The 15708-nt window shown below is 53.8% G+C and overlaps 6 protein-coding genes and 1 non-coding gene across 7 annotated transcripts; 4 read left to right on the top strand and 3 right to left on the bottom strand.

Moving 5' to 3' along the window:
- Positions 1–163: 163 nt before the first annotated feature.
- On the bottom strand, positions 164–1303 carry SMAC4_00403 (uncharacterized protein; the record flags this gene model as incomplete). The annotated part of the gene is made up of 1 exon (XM_003351808.1): positions 164–1303. The coding sequence occupies one exon, from the start codon at positions 1301–1303 to the stop codon at positions 164–166; it is 1140 nt and encodes a 379-aa protein (XP_003351856.1).
- Positions 1304–2073: 770 nt separating this feature from the next.
- On the bottom strand, positions 2074–5158 carry SMAC4_00402 (uncharacterized protein; the record flags this gene model as incomplete). The annotated part of the gene is made up of 5 exons (XM_003351807.2): positions 4373–5158; positions 3608–4290; positions 3448–3538; positions 3127–3359; positions 2074–3055 (listed from the first exon to the last, which is right to left on the bottom strand). Exons 1-5 carry the CDS (start codon positions 4778–4780, stop codon positions 2074–2076), a joined length of 2397 nt encoding a protein of 798 aa, XP_003351855.1. The 5' UTR covers positions 4781–5158.
- A 735-nt stretch (positions 5159–5893) lies between these two features.
- SMAC4_00401 (uncharacterized protein) lies at positions 5894–7697 on the top strand. The gene is made up of 3 exons (XM_003351806.2): positions 5894–6704; positions 6784–7067; positions 7133–7697. Exons 1-3 carry the CDS (start codon positions 6551–6553, stop codon positions 7442–7444), a joined length of 750 nt encoding a protein of 249 aa, XP_003351854.1. The 5' UTR covers positions 5894–6550; the 3' UTR covers positions 7445–7697.
- A 186-nt stretch (positions 7698–7883) lies between these two features.
- SMAC4_00400 (uncharacterized protein) lies at positions 7884–10002 on the top strand. The gene has a single exon (XM_066089422.1). It carries the CDS (start codon positions 8004–8006, stop codon positions 9864–9866), a length of 1863 nt encoding a protein of 620 aa, XP_065945863.1. The 5' UTR covers positions 7884–8003; the 3' UTR covers positions 9867–10002.
- A 114-nt stretch (positions 10003–10116) lies between these two features.
- Positions 10117–11332, bottom strand: SMAC4_00399 (uncharacterized protein; the record flags this gene model as incomplete). Its single annotated transcript, XM_003351804.2, has 3 exons — positions 11096–11332; positions 10620–11021; positions 10117–10524 (listed from the first exon to the last, which is right to left on the bottom strand). The coding sequence occupies exons 2-3, from the start codon at positions 11016–11018 to the stop codon at positions 10117–10119; spliced, it is 807 nt and encodes a 268-aa protein (XP_003351852.1). The 5' UTR covers positions 11019–11021; positions 11096–11332.
- A 755-nt stretch (positions 11333–12087) lies between these two features.
- SMAC4_13134 lies at positions 12088–12210 on the top strand. Its single transcript has 2 exons — positions 12088–12125; positions 12167–12210. It is a non-coding gene; the product is annotated as a tRNA-Leu (tRNA).
- A 1870-nt stretch (positions 12211–14080) lies between these two features.
- On the top strand, positions 14081–15268 carry SMAC4_00398 (uncharacterized protein; the record flags this gene model as incomplete). The annotated part of the gene is made up of 1 exon (XM_003351803.1): positions 14081–15268. The coding sequence occupies one exon, from the start codon at positions 14081–14083 to the stop codon at positions 15266–15268; it is 1188 nt and encodes a 395-aa protein (XP_003351851.1).
- Between the last annotated feature and the right edge of the window lie 440 nt (positions 15269–15708).

Genomic DNA, 15708 nt, shown 5'->3' with positions numbered 1-15708 from the left:
GCTTGTGAAGGGGACCGGCTGCGGTGTTCGCGTATTGGGAAGTTGTGTACAATGGAGGTATGTTTGAATTATGTACCACGCTCTCGCGCTAATGGCCCTAAGAAATAAATGTGTTTACAAATTTCGGTCACATCTTCAAAACCAGAAAGAAGCTCAAACCCCCTTAAACAAGCACAGTGCTAGCCTCCGGCCCATCCCCGCCCTTCGCATCCTTCCCCTTCTCCCTCCCTTCATAAAACGTATCCAGATCCTTGACCACCTTCCTGCCCTTAAACTGGCTCATAATCGTCACATTCTTCGCCCTCAACCGCGTCTGATACCAAAGCGGGAAGGCCGCCAGTGCGCTTATGATGTTCCCCGTCTTGGGCACCACCACCTGGCCGCTCTCGCCCGTCAACACCTTCCTAACCACCGCCTCCGCCACCGTCGCCGGCTCCAGCGGCGGCATCATAAACGGCGAATCGTTCTGGTACCCCTCGAACAGCGGTGTCCTGGTGTATCCCTGGTTGACCACGATGGTCCTGACCTTGGGTGCCTTGTACGTGCTCTGCAGCTCGGCCGTCAGGCCCTGGTGGAACGACAGCGCGGCCGCCTTCGAGGCGGCGTAGTCCACCATGTTGGGCACGCACACCCAGGACGCGAAGCTGGCCACCGTCACCACCATGCCGTGGTTGCGCTTGATCATGTACGGCAGGAACTCTTGCGAGGTGTAGTAGTGCGCGAACAGGTTGACGTCGAAGGTAAAGCGCAGGTCCTTCTCCGTGGTCTCCAGCACCGTGCGGCCCTGCACCACGCCCGCGTTGTTGATCAGCACCGTCGGGTCGCCAACCTTCTTGCGAACTTCCTGGGCGACCGAGGCCACGTTGGCCCGGTTCGTCAGGTCGCACTTGAAGTAGTGCACGTTTTGGCCGGCGTTGAAGGTCAGGGGTTGTATGTCGAGGACGACGACCCGCACCCCCTTCTCCGCGAAGAGCTTGACCATCTCCCCGCCGATGCCGCCGGCGCCACCGGTGATGAGGACAATCTCGCGCGCCCAGTCGTAGGTGTCGGAGACGCCGTTGTTGAGGACGCGTCGGTTCAGGTAGCGGTTGGCGGCCCCGATGAGGGCGAGGATGAGGAGGGTCTTGATGCGCTTGAAGGCTGTCGGGTGCAGGATGGAAAGGTCTTGGCCGCGCTTGGTGTACTTGGCGGCGAGGAAGAGGGGAAGGAGGAGTTTGGCATTGAAGGCGGTCTTTCCGATTAGGGAGATGAGGGTGTCGCCCTTGAAGCCCTCGCGAGGGAGGAGGCCATTGTGGAAAGGCATTGTGATGATTATGGTCGTGTGTGGTCGAAGTCAAGAATGGGTAGACTTAAACGGCAAGCCTGGAGAACAGAAGGTAAGAAGGAGATCAAGTTCACCACCAGTAACCAAACCTAGAAAGGCACGTCGTACCCTTTATTGGAAATGGGGTTGTCGTCAATCGTCCTCCCCCAACTGCCAAGAGCCTCATAGGGTCGCATGCCATGGCTTCCCCCGCATCATTGACACGATCTTGGCCCGCATGTGCGCAAGCTACCGAGGTCTGGAGCCAGAGGTCTGAATGGTTGTGGATGGGACAAGACCTTGGTGATGTGACAGTGAGGGGAAGATGTTTTGGAGAAAGGGAAAGCCTGTTTAGGGAAGGATTGGCGAAGCTAGAGCTCGAAGGGGTTCTTTGTCTCCGTCTGCCAAGACCTTCCCCGGATTCCTACGCTAGCAGCCCTAGCGTAAACCCTCCTCGAACGTCCGAGCCCTCTTCAGATGAAGCAGTCGAAAGGAGACACTCGAATGAAGCTATACGAGAAGGGGATCCATCACATGAAGATTCTTCTCGTGTTGTTCATTGTCTCTTCAGGTTGTTGTAGAAGGGCAAAGAAGCGCTCGGCTTGACGTTCAACTTATTCCGTTCAAACGCCAAGTTCCCTGTTAGACAAACGGAATCCCATTTCTTTTTCTTATCATAACCCAACGCAATCGGATGTCCTCCAGAAAGCATCAAGTCGCCTTTTGTAGATTCCTCCCATCCCCTCCTCATAAAATCAACTCTGAAATCTCTACTCCTCCCTCTCCACCGCCAACCTCAACTCACTCTTCAACCCCACCAACTCCATGCTAACACTCTCATGACTTCTCAGACTCAAACACGCCGCCCGCTGCGCCACATCCACCAAGTTCTCAACCCGTCCACCCATCGCCAGCCCCGCCACCAAGACACCCAAAAACGTATCCCCAACACCATTAACACTAACCACATCCTTGACCGTCTCCACGGGCGGGAACAGCCGCATGTACACTCCGCCCACATACGGATGATCATTATAGTTCCTCGCCAGGATATACGGCGCATGATGCACGTCCTTCAGCAGCGGATCGCCGGGCTTCAGCAACATGGTCACCAGCGCGCCCTTGGACCCCAGCTTGGTGATGATGGTCGGGATGTACGGCAGCAGCTGGATATTCTGCTGCGGCAGGCCCATGTCGGTGATCTCCGCGCTGGTGAGCCGGACGAACTTGTCCCGCGAGCCGTGCATACCGAACGAGTCGATCACTTCGAACCAGCTGTGCGTGAAGTACTCGTTTCTCGTCGCGGCGCTGTGCATCGCTTGTAACTCGTACTGGTTTGGCGAGGCGAGGTCGACGCTGGCGTTGGGGAAGAGACGCAGAGGCAGCTGGCCGCCGCGTTTGGGAGTGGCGAACAAGCGTTCGGATTTGGCGGCTGAGACGGGCTCAAAGGCCACGCGGGCACCGTGCTTCCGGCCGGCTTCGATCCAGGCCTGGATGTCGGTTTCGGCCCAGTTGCCGTCGACGACGAGCCACTTGGGCTTGGTGGCGGCTACGGCGGAGTTCCAGTAGGTGGGGAACGAGTGGTTGGAGAAGATGGCCATGTCCGCCATGGCCATGACGAGGTTCTTGTCGGCGTCGTTGACTGCCACGTATTGGGCGGTGCGCGTGGACGGGTATTCCCGGCCGAGCTTACGGATGCAGGTGGTGTCGAGACCGGAGGCTTCGAGGTTGGCGAGGACAGTGGCGCCAGCGCTGGTGTTGCGCGAGTGTGAGATTCTAACTTCACATGCCTGAGTGGAAAAGGAAGGGAAAGGCCGACTTACATATCGTCACCGACCATGCTGCAGAGTCTGACTTTGCCCTCCTCGCTGACTTTGTGGGCGGCAAGGGCTACATTGTGGCCTACACCACCGACGGACTGGGTGATGTGGGAGGGATTGGATACGTGGGCCAAAGGCGACATTGCTTTGTTGCCTTCGGCATCGACACCGCCGGCATAGTCACAGCTCAGATCGAGGGCGACCGAGCCAGCAACAAGGATGTCAGCCGTATTGGACTGTGCAAGGTAGGTGGATTATCAGGTCAGTGACACGGCAAGTTACTGAAAGGGCATACAATTACTGAAAACCAATGCTAGGCCTTACCTTTTGCTGTTGTGTGACCTTGGAAGGCTCAGGCTTGATCTCTACTTTCACTTTGGGAGTTCCAGGAGTTCCAGGGGACTGAATTGTAAACCTGATCAACTCTTACGTTAATAAGGTGTATAGTTTGGCTGGCTTATGGAGGTTGTGACAAGGTGCTTACGCAGCAGCCTGAGATGAGGAGCGGGAGCCGCCGTCCATAAGCTTACTGAGCTCCACTGCTACCTTGGCGGCCCGCTCAACGTTTGACTGAACCAAGTACTTGTTGGCAGGCACACTGCGGCCCTCGGTCAGCTCCCTGATTCTTTTGAGGATATACGGTGTGTTCTCAGCGCCGCCGAAACCCTTCTCGTTCGCCTCGCGCACGGCAATGCTGATGGCGTGCTCCATGTCCTTCCTGGAAATGGCATGCTCCTCCGGAATGGGGTTGGCCAGGAGAAGACCGGTCTCAATGTTGAGCTGCTCCTGGGCATAGATCATGGCCGCAGCTTCGGCCTCGGTCTGGACCACCGAAGGGCTCCTGATGCCGCTGTCACGGGCCCAGAAGGCAGGGAAGTCAACGTTGCCTTGACGTCCGTCTGCGAACGTAGACACCAGGACTCCTTGGGTCTCAAGGAACTCGAGGGTCCTAGGAATATCGAGGAAGCCCTTGCAGCCACTGCTTACTACGGCGACGCGAGTCCTTCCAAGCTCGGTCAAGTCGGCCGAGATATCCATTGAGTTCTCACCGCCCTTGTGAACACCACCGAGACCGCCGGTGCCAAATACGCGGATACCGGCGAGTCTGGAGAGAACCATGGTTCCAGAAATGGTGGTACCACCGTGGATCTTGGTTCCAGTAAGGCCCTGTATAAACCCGAAGGTTAGCATGCCATAATATGCCTAGCAATTACAAACCAGGTACTGGACCGCGTAGTGACTGAATTACCTTTCCAACCAGATAGGCAAGATCGCGTCTAGAGGCCTTCTTTGCACCCTCATTGACCATACGCTCCACCTCCGCAGTGCTTAGACCAACGGTAGGCACACCGGCCAGGATACCGCAAACAGCAGGGACAGCTCCATTCTTGCGAACGATATCCTCGAGGTACAAGTCGTCTCCGAGGGCGCCATGGGTGTAGATGGTGGACTCTAGAGCAACGACGGGCTTGTTGGTGGCCAGGGCGTCGGCAACTTCAGGGGAGACCTTGAGAAGGCTAGCAAGTTGAGAGTCTGTGCTTCTGAGACGGCGCTGAACTGTGTTGAAACCGGGTTGGCGAGCACACTTGAGTCGCGAGCCCAGTAGGGCTGAGCTGACATGGTGGGCCCGGCTAAGGAGGCGTTGCCGAGATGCCATGGTGGTGTCTGTTGACTTTGCGTCTGAGAGCGGATCGAGAGTGTAGGATTCCGCAAATCAACTGGTTGTCTCCTTGTTGGTGGCTTCAGGTACCTGGTTTTTGGTCAAAGATCTTTAAGCTCTTCCAGGCCTAACCGCAATTTGAAAAGATCACCGGTACAGGTAGTGAAGTGAATACTGAAAACTGAAAACGACAATGACGAGAGATACTCAACAGATATGGGATGCAAAACTTCCAGATCAGCAAAACCCGATTTTTATATGTGTTTTAGCCGCCGGGATATCTGACTGTTCGGTGGCGGATCGACGCCAAATCGCTGTTACCAAGAGATATCTGATGTTGTGTTGTTGGTTAAAATGACCATGGGATAAGCTGATGTTTGGGCGAAACTCGCGATGCCATTTGCTGGAGTTGCTAATGTGGACCCCACCCCCGCCGTTTAGTTTGCACGCCCTTCGAAAGAATGCCTGACGATAAGATAAGAAGGGCTGAATTGAATATCAACCAGGGTTGGTCAATGACAACCCGTAGGAGACAGTACGGAGTCCATGGCATCTTGACAGTTAAACTTCCCCAAGTCGGTTTGCCGGTTGCTGTGTTGCAGCAGACAACTTAACCGTTCTGGGGCAGTATTCGACAGCACAGTTTGTTTAATTGATCGGCGCCATTATTTGCGACTTCTCTCGTTCAGGAAGGTGCTTGTTCACGCGGCGTGCTATCGACACTAGGGGGATATGCCAAGCGCCAAGCCCCGGGGCCTGTTCCGGGCCAAGACCGTTCATATCCGGAGCCGGGCGTAAACATACCCGAGAACGGCTTCGGTTTCGGCGTCCATCGGAACAATCATAGACGCCGTAACCTCCGGACGTGGTCTGTGCAAGGTCGAAGACTTCAATTCGCGTGTTGGTTGCCGCTTTCGTTCATGTTGCCCTTCTGGAAGACTGGATGGAAAACAGCGGGCATGATTGGTCGGCTCGTCCGGCAGAAGCGGGCCTTCTTCCCTTCTTGGCGAGCCCCACCGGGAAATGGGCCGTCCAGGGGTCCATGCTTTCCAGAATTCGAAGCGAAGTTCATGAAACACGCGAGAAGTCAATTGCATGCATGATTTCCATCCCGTCCGTCTTCTTCCCGTCAACTTTTCTCCTCTTCTCACAACCACAACCTATTTCTTACTATATCAACATGAACGATCAGTCCCGTCTGTGGGGGACCCTTCCACACCCAAACGGCGATCAGACTGCGCATGTCGATCTTAAATACAAGAAGCTGTCAACCCCGTCTTTGTCTTCCAGATCTGACATGTTTTCGGGACTCGGGCTTTTCACTTTTGGACCAAGCGGCCAAAGTGGAAATGGCTTCAGGATTCAGGGCCTGGGAAACACCCGATATCCCCACACACCTTCATCGCTTTCAGATGACAGACCCAGCTATGTGGGAATGAGAGAAGCCTTTCCCCTGGCTTGACTCCGTTAGTCACTCCTCACCAATCTCAAGGTGCAATTTCAATCTCGCGGCGGTATCCTGGATGCCTTTGGTTTCCTTATTATACACGTGCTTCCCTTTCCCATATTCTTCCTTCTCTCTTTTTCCAGAATCCTGATCTGAAGATCTTGTCTACATTCGACAGTCTCGTTAGCTGTCTCTCCATCCGGGATACGCCCAGTTGCTGTCCGGTTTATTCTTTGACAAGCTCATTCTCAGCTCTCTTTTCTCATCCGAACATTGTACCTTAACCAGCCGCCAAGATCGTGACTTCACGCGAATTTGAAATGGCAAAGTCAACGTCTCTCGCTGCTTTTGCAGCTGCGGCGCTCTTCGCAACCAAAGGTCTTGCGAGCAACTTTACCATCAGCAACGGCCAGATTTACACTCCTGGTTTTGTCGTTGTTGATTCTCCCCAGCCGGACACGCCTCTTGGCGGAGGTTAGTACCCCATTAGTACCCGGCTAACCGCTGGCAAATTGCTTGAGGATCCGCTGCTAATAAGCCATGACTTGTGTAGATAATATCGAGATTGCACTGGATGTCTCCACCAACGGCAAGCTTCCTCTGCCGCCCTACGACGAAGACGCTTCCAGCCAAATCTACAACATCAACATCTTCCTTTACAGCTACGACACGGGCCGCAATTTCACCATCACCAACGGCACTGCGTCGGCCAACAATGCCACACTTGGTGATATCATGCTCTCCGAGCCCGGTAGCACCGTGAAGCATGTCAGGTGGACATGGCCTGACTGCATGGTTGGTGATGGTGGCAGCGGGAGTGACCGTGGCAGCTACAATGTGAGTTTGACACAAAGTATGCGCAAAGCTTCCATAAAAGCCTTCTTACTAACAATTTTGACTAGATCTCTATTCGCCAGAGCTTTCGACTCAACGGCGAGGATCACTACACCATTTTCGACCTCCCCATCTCCGTGACTAACAGCATCAGCAAAAGGGAGGACCGCCCGTCTTGCCAAGCACTCGATAACCCGCTTCTAGCGCCCGAGGATATCGATTGGACAGACACCAACGAGCTCGGTGTTCTTTTTGCCCCTGGCGATTCGACAGTTATTGAGACGCCAGATGCCGGTAGTGGTGCTGGGCTGGCGAGCTGCAAGGATGTTCTTGACTTGCTATGTGTGGTGGGTTTTAGCTATGCTCTGTTGTTGAGCTAAGCACCCAAGATGTCATAGCAATCTTGCAACATGAAATATGGGATTGCGATCAAGAGGATAAAGACGTGGCTGTCAACTTCATAGATAACCCAACTACCAGGTATTTTCATGCATGCCTTCCGTCGGTATGCTTAAGTGACATGGCCCGCCCGGTTTCACGGCAAGTTATGGCTCCGTAACTACTCGCCTCAAATGCCTTGGACTCTATGGGCGTCCTATGTATCTGGTTTACTTGAACTGCAATTTTCGTCACAGAAACATTAAAAGTGAAGTGGTATTGAAGCCTCGAATACACACGTTAGAAAGGGTACTTCGAGCTTGTACCTACCTCGAATAAGGCTGCTTGTTAGTGATAATAAGTGGGTCTGGTTTAAGTGGAGCGAGATCTGCAATCTGCAAGGCTGATAACGAAAAAAAAAGTTCCCAACGTCAAACAAACCAGAACCCTAGCGACCGGCCGTGGCACTTCTGTCCAATTCCACCCCATTAATTACGAACGAATCTCACAAGCAAATTCCTGTTCCCGGACTTTGCACGATCACTCTCAACACATAACGCCATGGCGCCTCAAACAAAAGACGAGGTCGCCGACGAGAACGAGTTCGTCGGGTTTGACGAGGAGAGCGATGAGGAGATGCACAACAACGACGATATGTCGGTAGACGAAGATGAGGAGGACGACTCCGATATGGACTCGATTGCCGACCCCAGGAAAAAGTACGAGATTGACGAAAAGGACTCCGACGAAGAAGACCTCGAACGATTTGTCTTGGGCAACAACGACACATTCCGCGCCCAGCTCTTCCGCGACGACTTCCTCGCCGATCTTACCGATTCCAAGGCCCTCGTCAAGGCCGACGGTCAAGATGATACCACCGGTCTCGAACACGTCGATGATAATGCCCTGTTCGCATTCGATACTGGTGTCCCCGGCGACAAGAAGCAGGCAGAGGCCGCGCCCTCAGCACTAGAGGCTTACGAGCAAAAGGAGGAGCCCCCAGCGTGGGAGGACAGCGATGACGAGCGGTTGACAGTATCCCTTGCGGCTGCCTCGCGGTTGCGCAAGCTGCGTCAGTCCGAAGAGGAGGATGTCGTGAACGGAACAGAGTACGCGCGCCGCCTGCGCTCGCAATACCTCCGACTATACCCCCTTCCCGAGTGGGCCAAGGAATCCTCGGCCGCCAGCCAGCGCCGCAGGAGAAGATCCTCAGCCGCCGGCTCGTCCTCCGAGGACGACAGCGACGCCGAAGACAACATCGATTCCGCCCTCCCTCTCGAGACCTTCCTCCGCGACGTCAACTCTTTCAACGCCAGCAATGACGGCCGTGGCAGCAAGCGCCGCAAGCTGCGCCCTGAGACCATCGACATCCAGCGTTCGCGCGACATCCCCGACATCCACAAGCAGTCCGTCAGCTCGCTGTCCTTCCACCCCAAGCACCCCATCCTGCTCTCGTGCAGCGTCTCCTCCGTCATGTACCTGCACCAGGTCGACCCGACGGCGCACCCGGTCCCGAACCCGGCCCTCACCTCGGTGCAAGTCAAGCGCACCGACCTTCGTCGTTCCGAGTTCTTGGGTCCCGACGGCGACGACATCATCTTCGCCGGTCGCCGGCGCTACTTCCACAGCTGGAACCTATCCTCGGGTGCCGTCAAGAAGGTCACCCAGATCCAGGGCCACCAGCGCGAGCAGCGCACCATGGAGCACTTCCGCCCATCCCCCTGCGGTCGCTACCTGGCGCTTATTGCCTCGGAGAAGAAGGGCGGCGGCATGATCAACATCGTCAACGTGCGCACGATGCAGTGGATCGCGCAGGCGCGCACCAACGGCCGTGGCGGCATCTCCGACTTCGCCTGGTGGGGCAACGGCAACGGCCTGTCCATCCTCGGCAAGAACGGCCAGGTCACCGAGTGGAGCATGCTCAGCCGGCGCACCGTCGGCGTCTGGCGTGACGAGGGCTCGATCGGCGGCACGGTGATTGCGCTGGGCGGGCAGAAGGGTACCGGCCCTAGCCAGCTTGGCGGTGATCGCTGGGTGGCTGTTGGCTCAAATAGCGGTATTCTCAACATTTACGACCGTAACGAGCTGGTTGAGTCTGTGAAGAAGGAGAGTGGCTCGTCGGAGGAGACGGTGCAGATCAAGAGCATCCCCACCCCGCAGAGGACGTTTGAGCATCTCACGACGCCCATCTCCGTGGTGACGTTCGCGCCGGACGGTCAGCTGTTGGCTTTTGGTAGCTTCCATAAGAAGGACGCGCTGAGGCTGGTGCACTTGCCTAGCTGCACCGTGTATAGGAACTGGCCTACGGAGCAGACGCCGTTGGGCAGGATTACGGCTGTGGCGTTCAGCCAGCAGAATGGTGGGGATGTGTTGGCGGTGGGTAACGATGTGGGCAAGATCAGGATGTGGGAGATCAGGAGTTAGGTGTGAGCATGGTGTTTACTGTGCTCTGTGTTGATGATGCTGCTTGTGGTAAAATAGTGCAGGACATAGAGAGTAAGGGTAATTCAGGCCTTTGGGCTGCAAAGAGCCAATCAACTTGTCTTGGAGGTTCAGTGAACGTTTCTCTGGCAAACAATTTGTATTCCCGAGCTTTGCCTTTGTGTGCATGCCATGTTCTAACCAACCCCATATCTCTGCATCCCCTCTTCTGGCTCACAAGATGTCGATTCATTCAGGAGGTTTCGTTTGCAGCCTTGGTTTCCATCTCCTCCTCCTTCTTCCCCCGCATCTTCTCCTCCTCCTTCTTCCGCATCTTCTCCTCTTCCTCCTTCTTCTTCCGCATCTTCTCCTCCTCTTTCTTCTTCCGCATCTTCTCCTCCTCCTCATTCTTCTTCCGCATCTCCTCCTTCCTTTTCTGCCGCTCCTCATCCAATCGCGGGTTGTGGATATGCTTCAACAACGCCTCCTCCGGCTCGCCCTTCTTGACCTCCTCTCTCGGGTAAAATTTTTCCCCTCGCTTGGTGTACTCCGACAGCTCATAAGGGGTGCTGAAGCGTCGTGGCAATCTCTTCCCTCCAGCTTGATTGATCCTGTCGGCGTCGAGGACATCATAGATGTTGACATGCACGCCTTCGATCGCCTGTTCGAAAGATGTTAGTGATAACTGGTTCTTGGAATGGGCTTCATCAAAGAGAGGACAGAAAACTCCCTCAACAACACAGACAGAATACATACCTCCCGACAACTCTGAATACTCTTAAACTCCCCCTTCAGGCCAATGGTCTTGCACAGTTTCTGCCAATCCTTGAGCTTTCTTTTGCCCATGAACTTGTTGAACCTCTTGACAGCTTCCTCCTGCTTCTTTTTCCTTTCCTCCCGTTTCTTTCTTCTTTCCTCATCCTCTTCCTTTGTCAGTCTAGGCTTCCTCTTCTTGTCGTTCGGCTGGCTGGCCTTGGTTGAGTTCAATCTATTCCACTGCGTTGAGTCCCCGACATAATGCCAGAGTCCAGTTGCAAGAGGAAGTCTCGCACTGAGTCCTGGTGCTCTTAGCCTTCCTGCTGACACCAAGCGATTGGGGTTGGGTAGTTGTCGCTGAGGTAGGTAGCGGAAAAGAAAGGCGCGGAGCAAGCTCATGGTCTTTTTTGTTACCGACGGTTACCGGTTAGCGAGGGAGAACGTTGGAGTTTTCTGGGCTTCAAGTGGACACTTACCGGTATAGCTATGATCAACCGTGTCTATAGATCTGTCAACTATCGTTTGTCCTTAGTCTGCTGTTCTTGCTGTGTACTTCGGCTACATATGGCAATGAACACTAATGTCTTATTCGCGGCCGGATTCCTCAAACTGAAGAGACAAGATGCTGGATCAAAGAAGGGAAGAAGCCAGAAGGGAAGGTTTTGCTTTCATGTGAACAGCACAGAAAGAAAGAAAGAAAAGCAAAGTTCATCGTGGCTACGTTGGTTTGTCCAATCCCAAGTAAGTTGAGGTTTCATTGCAAACGGATGGTGATTGACGTGGACTCTCTTTGGCCGTCTGTCGCCAACCAAAACGAGCTTCCCGAGCCACTCGAGTGCACATCTTGAGGGACAGACAGAAACTTGGCAAAAGTTTTCCATTTATCTCAAATTTAAAGAGTCTGACGAATAAAACCTCCCAAGGATGCAAGTTGAATTGGCACCACTGTGACGAACCGTTACAAGCACTGGAGTATTATCGCTGGGATAGAACAATGGAGTAACGGAGTAGTAGCCGAAAGGTACTGGTAGATTGTGATAGCTATTGCTTGCTGAAGAACCCGGATATTAGAAGGCCCGGGGAGGCCTTCTTTATATAATGGTCCTTCAATGGAGCGCCGTTGAGCCGGGTGAAGCTATCCCGGCCACTGTGACAGGCTGGGGTGCATATGCCCAGACGGCCAAACCTACAAAAGATAGGACGATGTTCTGCTTGCAAGGCAGAACTCGGAATGCACACTATATAGCCAATGTCAACCTGTGACAGCCACTCGGCCACCTGCGCCATGAGCCGGGGCGCCCGGCGCGGCTCTGATTGGTCTAATCTATCTGCTTACATAAGTGATCACCACCAAATCATCCGAAGGGTACATATATAGTTGGTAGGTGGGTGGTGCACTGGTATTAAGTTGGAATGGTATTCTTGTACACCTGCTACATCCCTGTTTTTCATCAATCTACAATCCAATGGCTGGATGGCCGAGCGGTCTAAGGCGCTAGACTCAAGAACCACAAAATTCTTCTTCACTCAATTAAGTGTGAGGTGCATTCTAGTCTCGAAAGAGGCGCGTGTTCGAATCACGCTTCAGTCAAACTTTTTTGCACGCTCTTTTCTTGTTATACTTTTTCCCTTTTTCTCTTTTGGTTTCTCTTTGGCCCGTGTCTATATATGACCGATGTGTAAGTATTATAATAGTTATTGTTATCGAGTTCACTTCGTTAGACACCTACCTTAATGAAGGCAACAAGAGCAGCTGCACAGAACGGGCAACTTCATCGTTGTCGAATGCCTTGGACGGCTGAGCTGGTCTCTGAGAATATCTTTGCATCTTCTTTCTCAACTAGGTACTTGGTCATTGAGTTCTGGGCCATGAAGCCAAGAATGCAGAACTGGAAGTAGAAAGCTAATTATATAGCAAGGCCTTCATTCCCTTCACTGGTGAATACCCGTATACTTCTCACCGACATATTCACCAGCAATGATCTACGCATGGTGGGTGGATGTTGCCAACTATCTCCGGGAATGAAGAAGGCCAACAAACCTTGGCCAAATTTGAACATGACACCAGCTTGGATAGGTAGAGTGTGAGCGCACTAGCGGTGACGATGTCTAGGTAGGAATCATCGTCTGTATTTCATATTACGAACTTTGCTGCCCATACATACCGTGGGAGTCGTGATCAATACTTACATGTAGGAAAAACACAGAGACGTATGTGGCTTAAATATTGGCGGATGGAAACAGTTCGGACGTCCAACTATGTAAGCGGCGGGAGGAAGGTGGTGTGGGCGGAAAGTGCATGGGTACCGGTACCGTGGTAAGTCGAAGATGGATGTCCTGCTGGGACATAGGCTAGAAGTTTAGAGAAGGCCCAAAGGCTGATATAAAGCATGTCATCGTCGAGAGACTTAGAGAGAGGAACAGATCCAATGTGTGATGAGGGGTGACAGAAATAGAAGGGTACCTCCAGGATGGCGGCGAGGGATGCATTAATGGATTGGTGAGTTGGTTACATATCGCTGGTAGGTATGTAGAGGTCCCAGAAATGTGCATCGGGTCAAGTTAAACCGAGTGTAAAGGCTGGGTTGATACGAATACCTAGATATAACCTGGCTCCCAGTAGGCATCATACCGCGCAATGCATGTGTGAGCAGCCTCGAGAGACCCATGTCTTGTATTCACAAGGCAGGCAAGCGGGAAAGAAAAAGAAGAAAAAGAGGAAAAAGAAGAAGACAGGAACTATACCTGATGATACCGCCGCCTATAACTCGTACCAGCCACAGCCCAACAGCCCTGGAGCATCTGAGCAACAGGGACGTCATATCACCACCACTGGAACTGTCCGGTTCGGTTGCTCTTCTACTGTACGCATGACTGCTCTTCGGGTATCTGGTCTTCTTTTAGGCTGAAAGTAGAAAACTCGGTATCGTCCGTTGTTCATGGGATGGGGTGGTAGGTTATCGTTGCCTAGCTTTGGGTCTATCTCCAAGATACTGATCAGCCGATGTTGACGATGTCTCTTGTAGTATAATTCAAACTTGAAAATTCGCTAGATGTTAGATGCCGAATATGCCTCGCTCAACTCGTGTTGACGAAGAACGGAGGAATGATTGTCGTCAAATCAAGGTCCGTTGATGGCACGAGACCGCCCGTGCTCTTCGGGAGCTCCACTCGTTCGGGAAGTCCGGCGAACAGGCCGGATGATCCGCACAAAATCGTAGCATCCCGTTATCCAATAGCATCCACTGGAAACTGGTCCTTCAACACCGACGATCCACAGCTATGAGGTCGAAGCATGGGATATAGATGTCTGGGGGGACGGCATGATCTCGATGAAGGTCAAGATGTTAACCGACACTGCGGGTATAAAATCATTACCATGCTCGACGGCCCAAGGTTAGGATGTGCGCTCCTCATCACTCACCCAACTTTCACCCGCACTTGACCGTAATCTGAGCATCATGGCCTCCCACGCTCCCGCTCACTTACCAACTGAGTCCGAATCTCCCACGCTCAGGAGCCTGCTTTCCGTCTTTGGCGCTGGACCGGCGCGCCAAAAGTCCGAGTCAGTGACCGAGGAAAAGGACCTGGAGGATGTCCGTGGTCAGCCCCCTCTTCCGTCTGCCAGCAACATCTTCGGGAACGTATCAGCAGTCACCAAAGTGATCTGGGCCTTCACCAAAAATGACTTGTTCACCGCCACGCTACCCAACGCCATCTTCGCCATCACAGCCGCAATCGCTGATAGTCATCTCCGTGGCGAGGCCACCTTTTCCGAAATAATCGCCAGATTCCCACTCACCTACTTCTTCAACTTCTACGCCCTACTCATCTTCCATCTCGGAAACCAGCGGCCCCGGGAGCCCATCGCCGAGGGGCGGGTAACCAACACCAACAAGCCCCGAAGGCTCTTCTCGCCTGCCCCCTCCGGCAAGACCTTCACAACGCCCGAGCAGATCCGCCGCGCCTACCTCGTCCTTCTCCCCATCACCCTCGCCCTCAACCACTTTTTTGGCGTCTGGCACGAAGGGCTGATGATTCACCTCATGACATTCATCTTCAACGACCTCGGCGGCGGCAACGAGCCCCTTGTTCGCGACATCATCCTGGGCATTTCATTCGGGTACATCAACTCTGCCTCTCTCAAGATCGCCCTCAACGCCCTCACCAGCACCACCAGCAAAAGCAACAGCAATAGCCCGCACAGCCACACCTGGACCTGGCTCAACCTCGTCAGCGTCCTGATCGCCACCACCATCGGCTGCCAGGAATTCAACAACAAGAACCACAAGGACCACCACTCCCAGGGAGGAGGAGGAGGACACCACCAAGAGGGTGGCGGCGGCGGCGGCGGCGGCGACAAGTCGGTGAAGCGCAAAAGGGCGCTAGCCATCTTCCTCGGCGAAGCGGCGGTGCCGCGGGCGCAGCTGGCCATGATGATGCCTCTCTGGACGCTCGTCTGCGCCGTGTTCTGGCGGCTGAAAGTCCCCGTGGCTTCCTCGTTTGTGCTCTATTCGCTGTTTGTGGCGAGCCGGGTGCTCACGCAGCGAAGTGTTGGCGCGGAGGAGCGGACGTGGAGGTTTTGGGCGAGGTGGACGGTTGTGGTTTATTTGTTTCCTCTTGTTGCCGTTTTGTCGTCGACGGATTGATTGATTGAGCTCGGAGCTAGACTGAGCTAGGCTGAGCTAGGCTGAGCTGGGCTGGGCTGGGCTGGCTTGCTGATCGGGTCTATGGTAGGGGTTTGTCTACCCTACCGTACCGTACACTACGTTTTGAATGACCGGATGACGGGAGCGGAGCGGATGAGGCGGATGATGCCGGATTGTTGATGCGGTGCGGTGGGCATAGATCTGATCATGAATGGGCAAAGGGTATGTCCTGGAAGATTGAGACGGCATCATGTTTGGATGCTTCGGAGGATTCGCTCACGTGGGTGTTGGAACGACACAGGGAAACCTTGAAGGCAAAATATCGCAGACAGTAATGATGATGATAATGACATTGGATGACGATAAGTGGAAGCTGGAAGCTGGAAGCAGTGTAGAAGCTAGTTGATTAATAGATGGAGCCATTCAGGGCTTTGTCGTCG

This window comes from Sordaria macrospora, chromosome 1 (assembly GCF_033870435.1).
Source record: "Sordaria macrospora chromosome 1, complete sequence".
Lineage (NCBI taxonomy): Eukaryota > Fungi > Ascomycota > Sordariomycetes > Sordariales > Sordariaceae > Sordaria > Sordaria macrospora.
The sequence above is the reverse complement of the archived record's forward strand: the minus strand, read 5'-3'. Positions and strand labels throughout refer to the sequence as shown.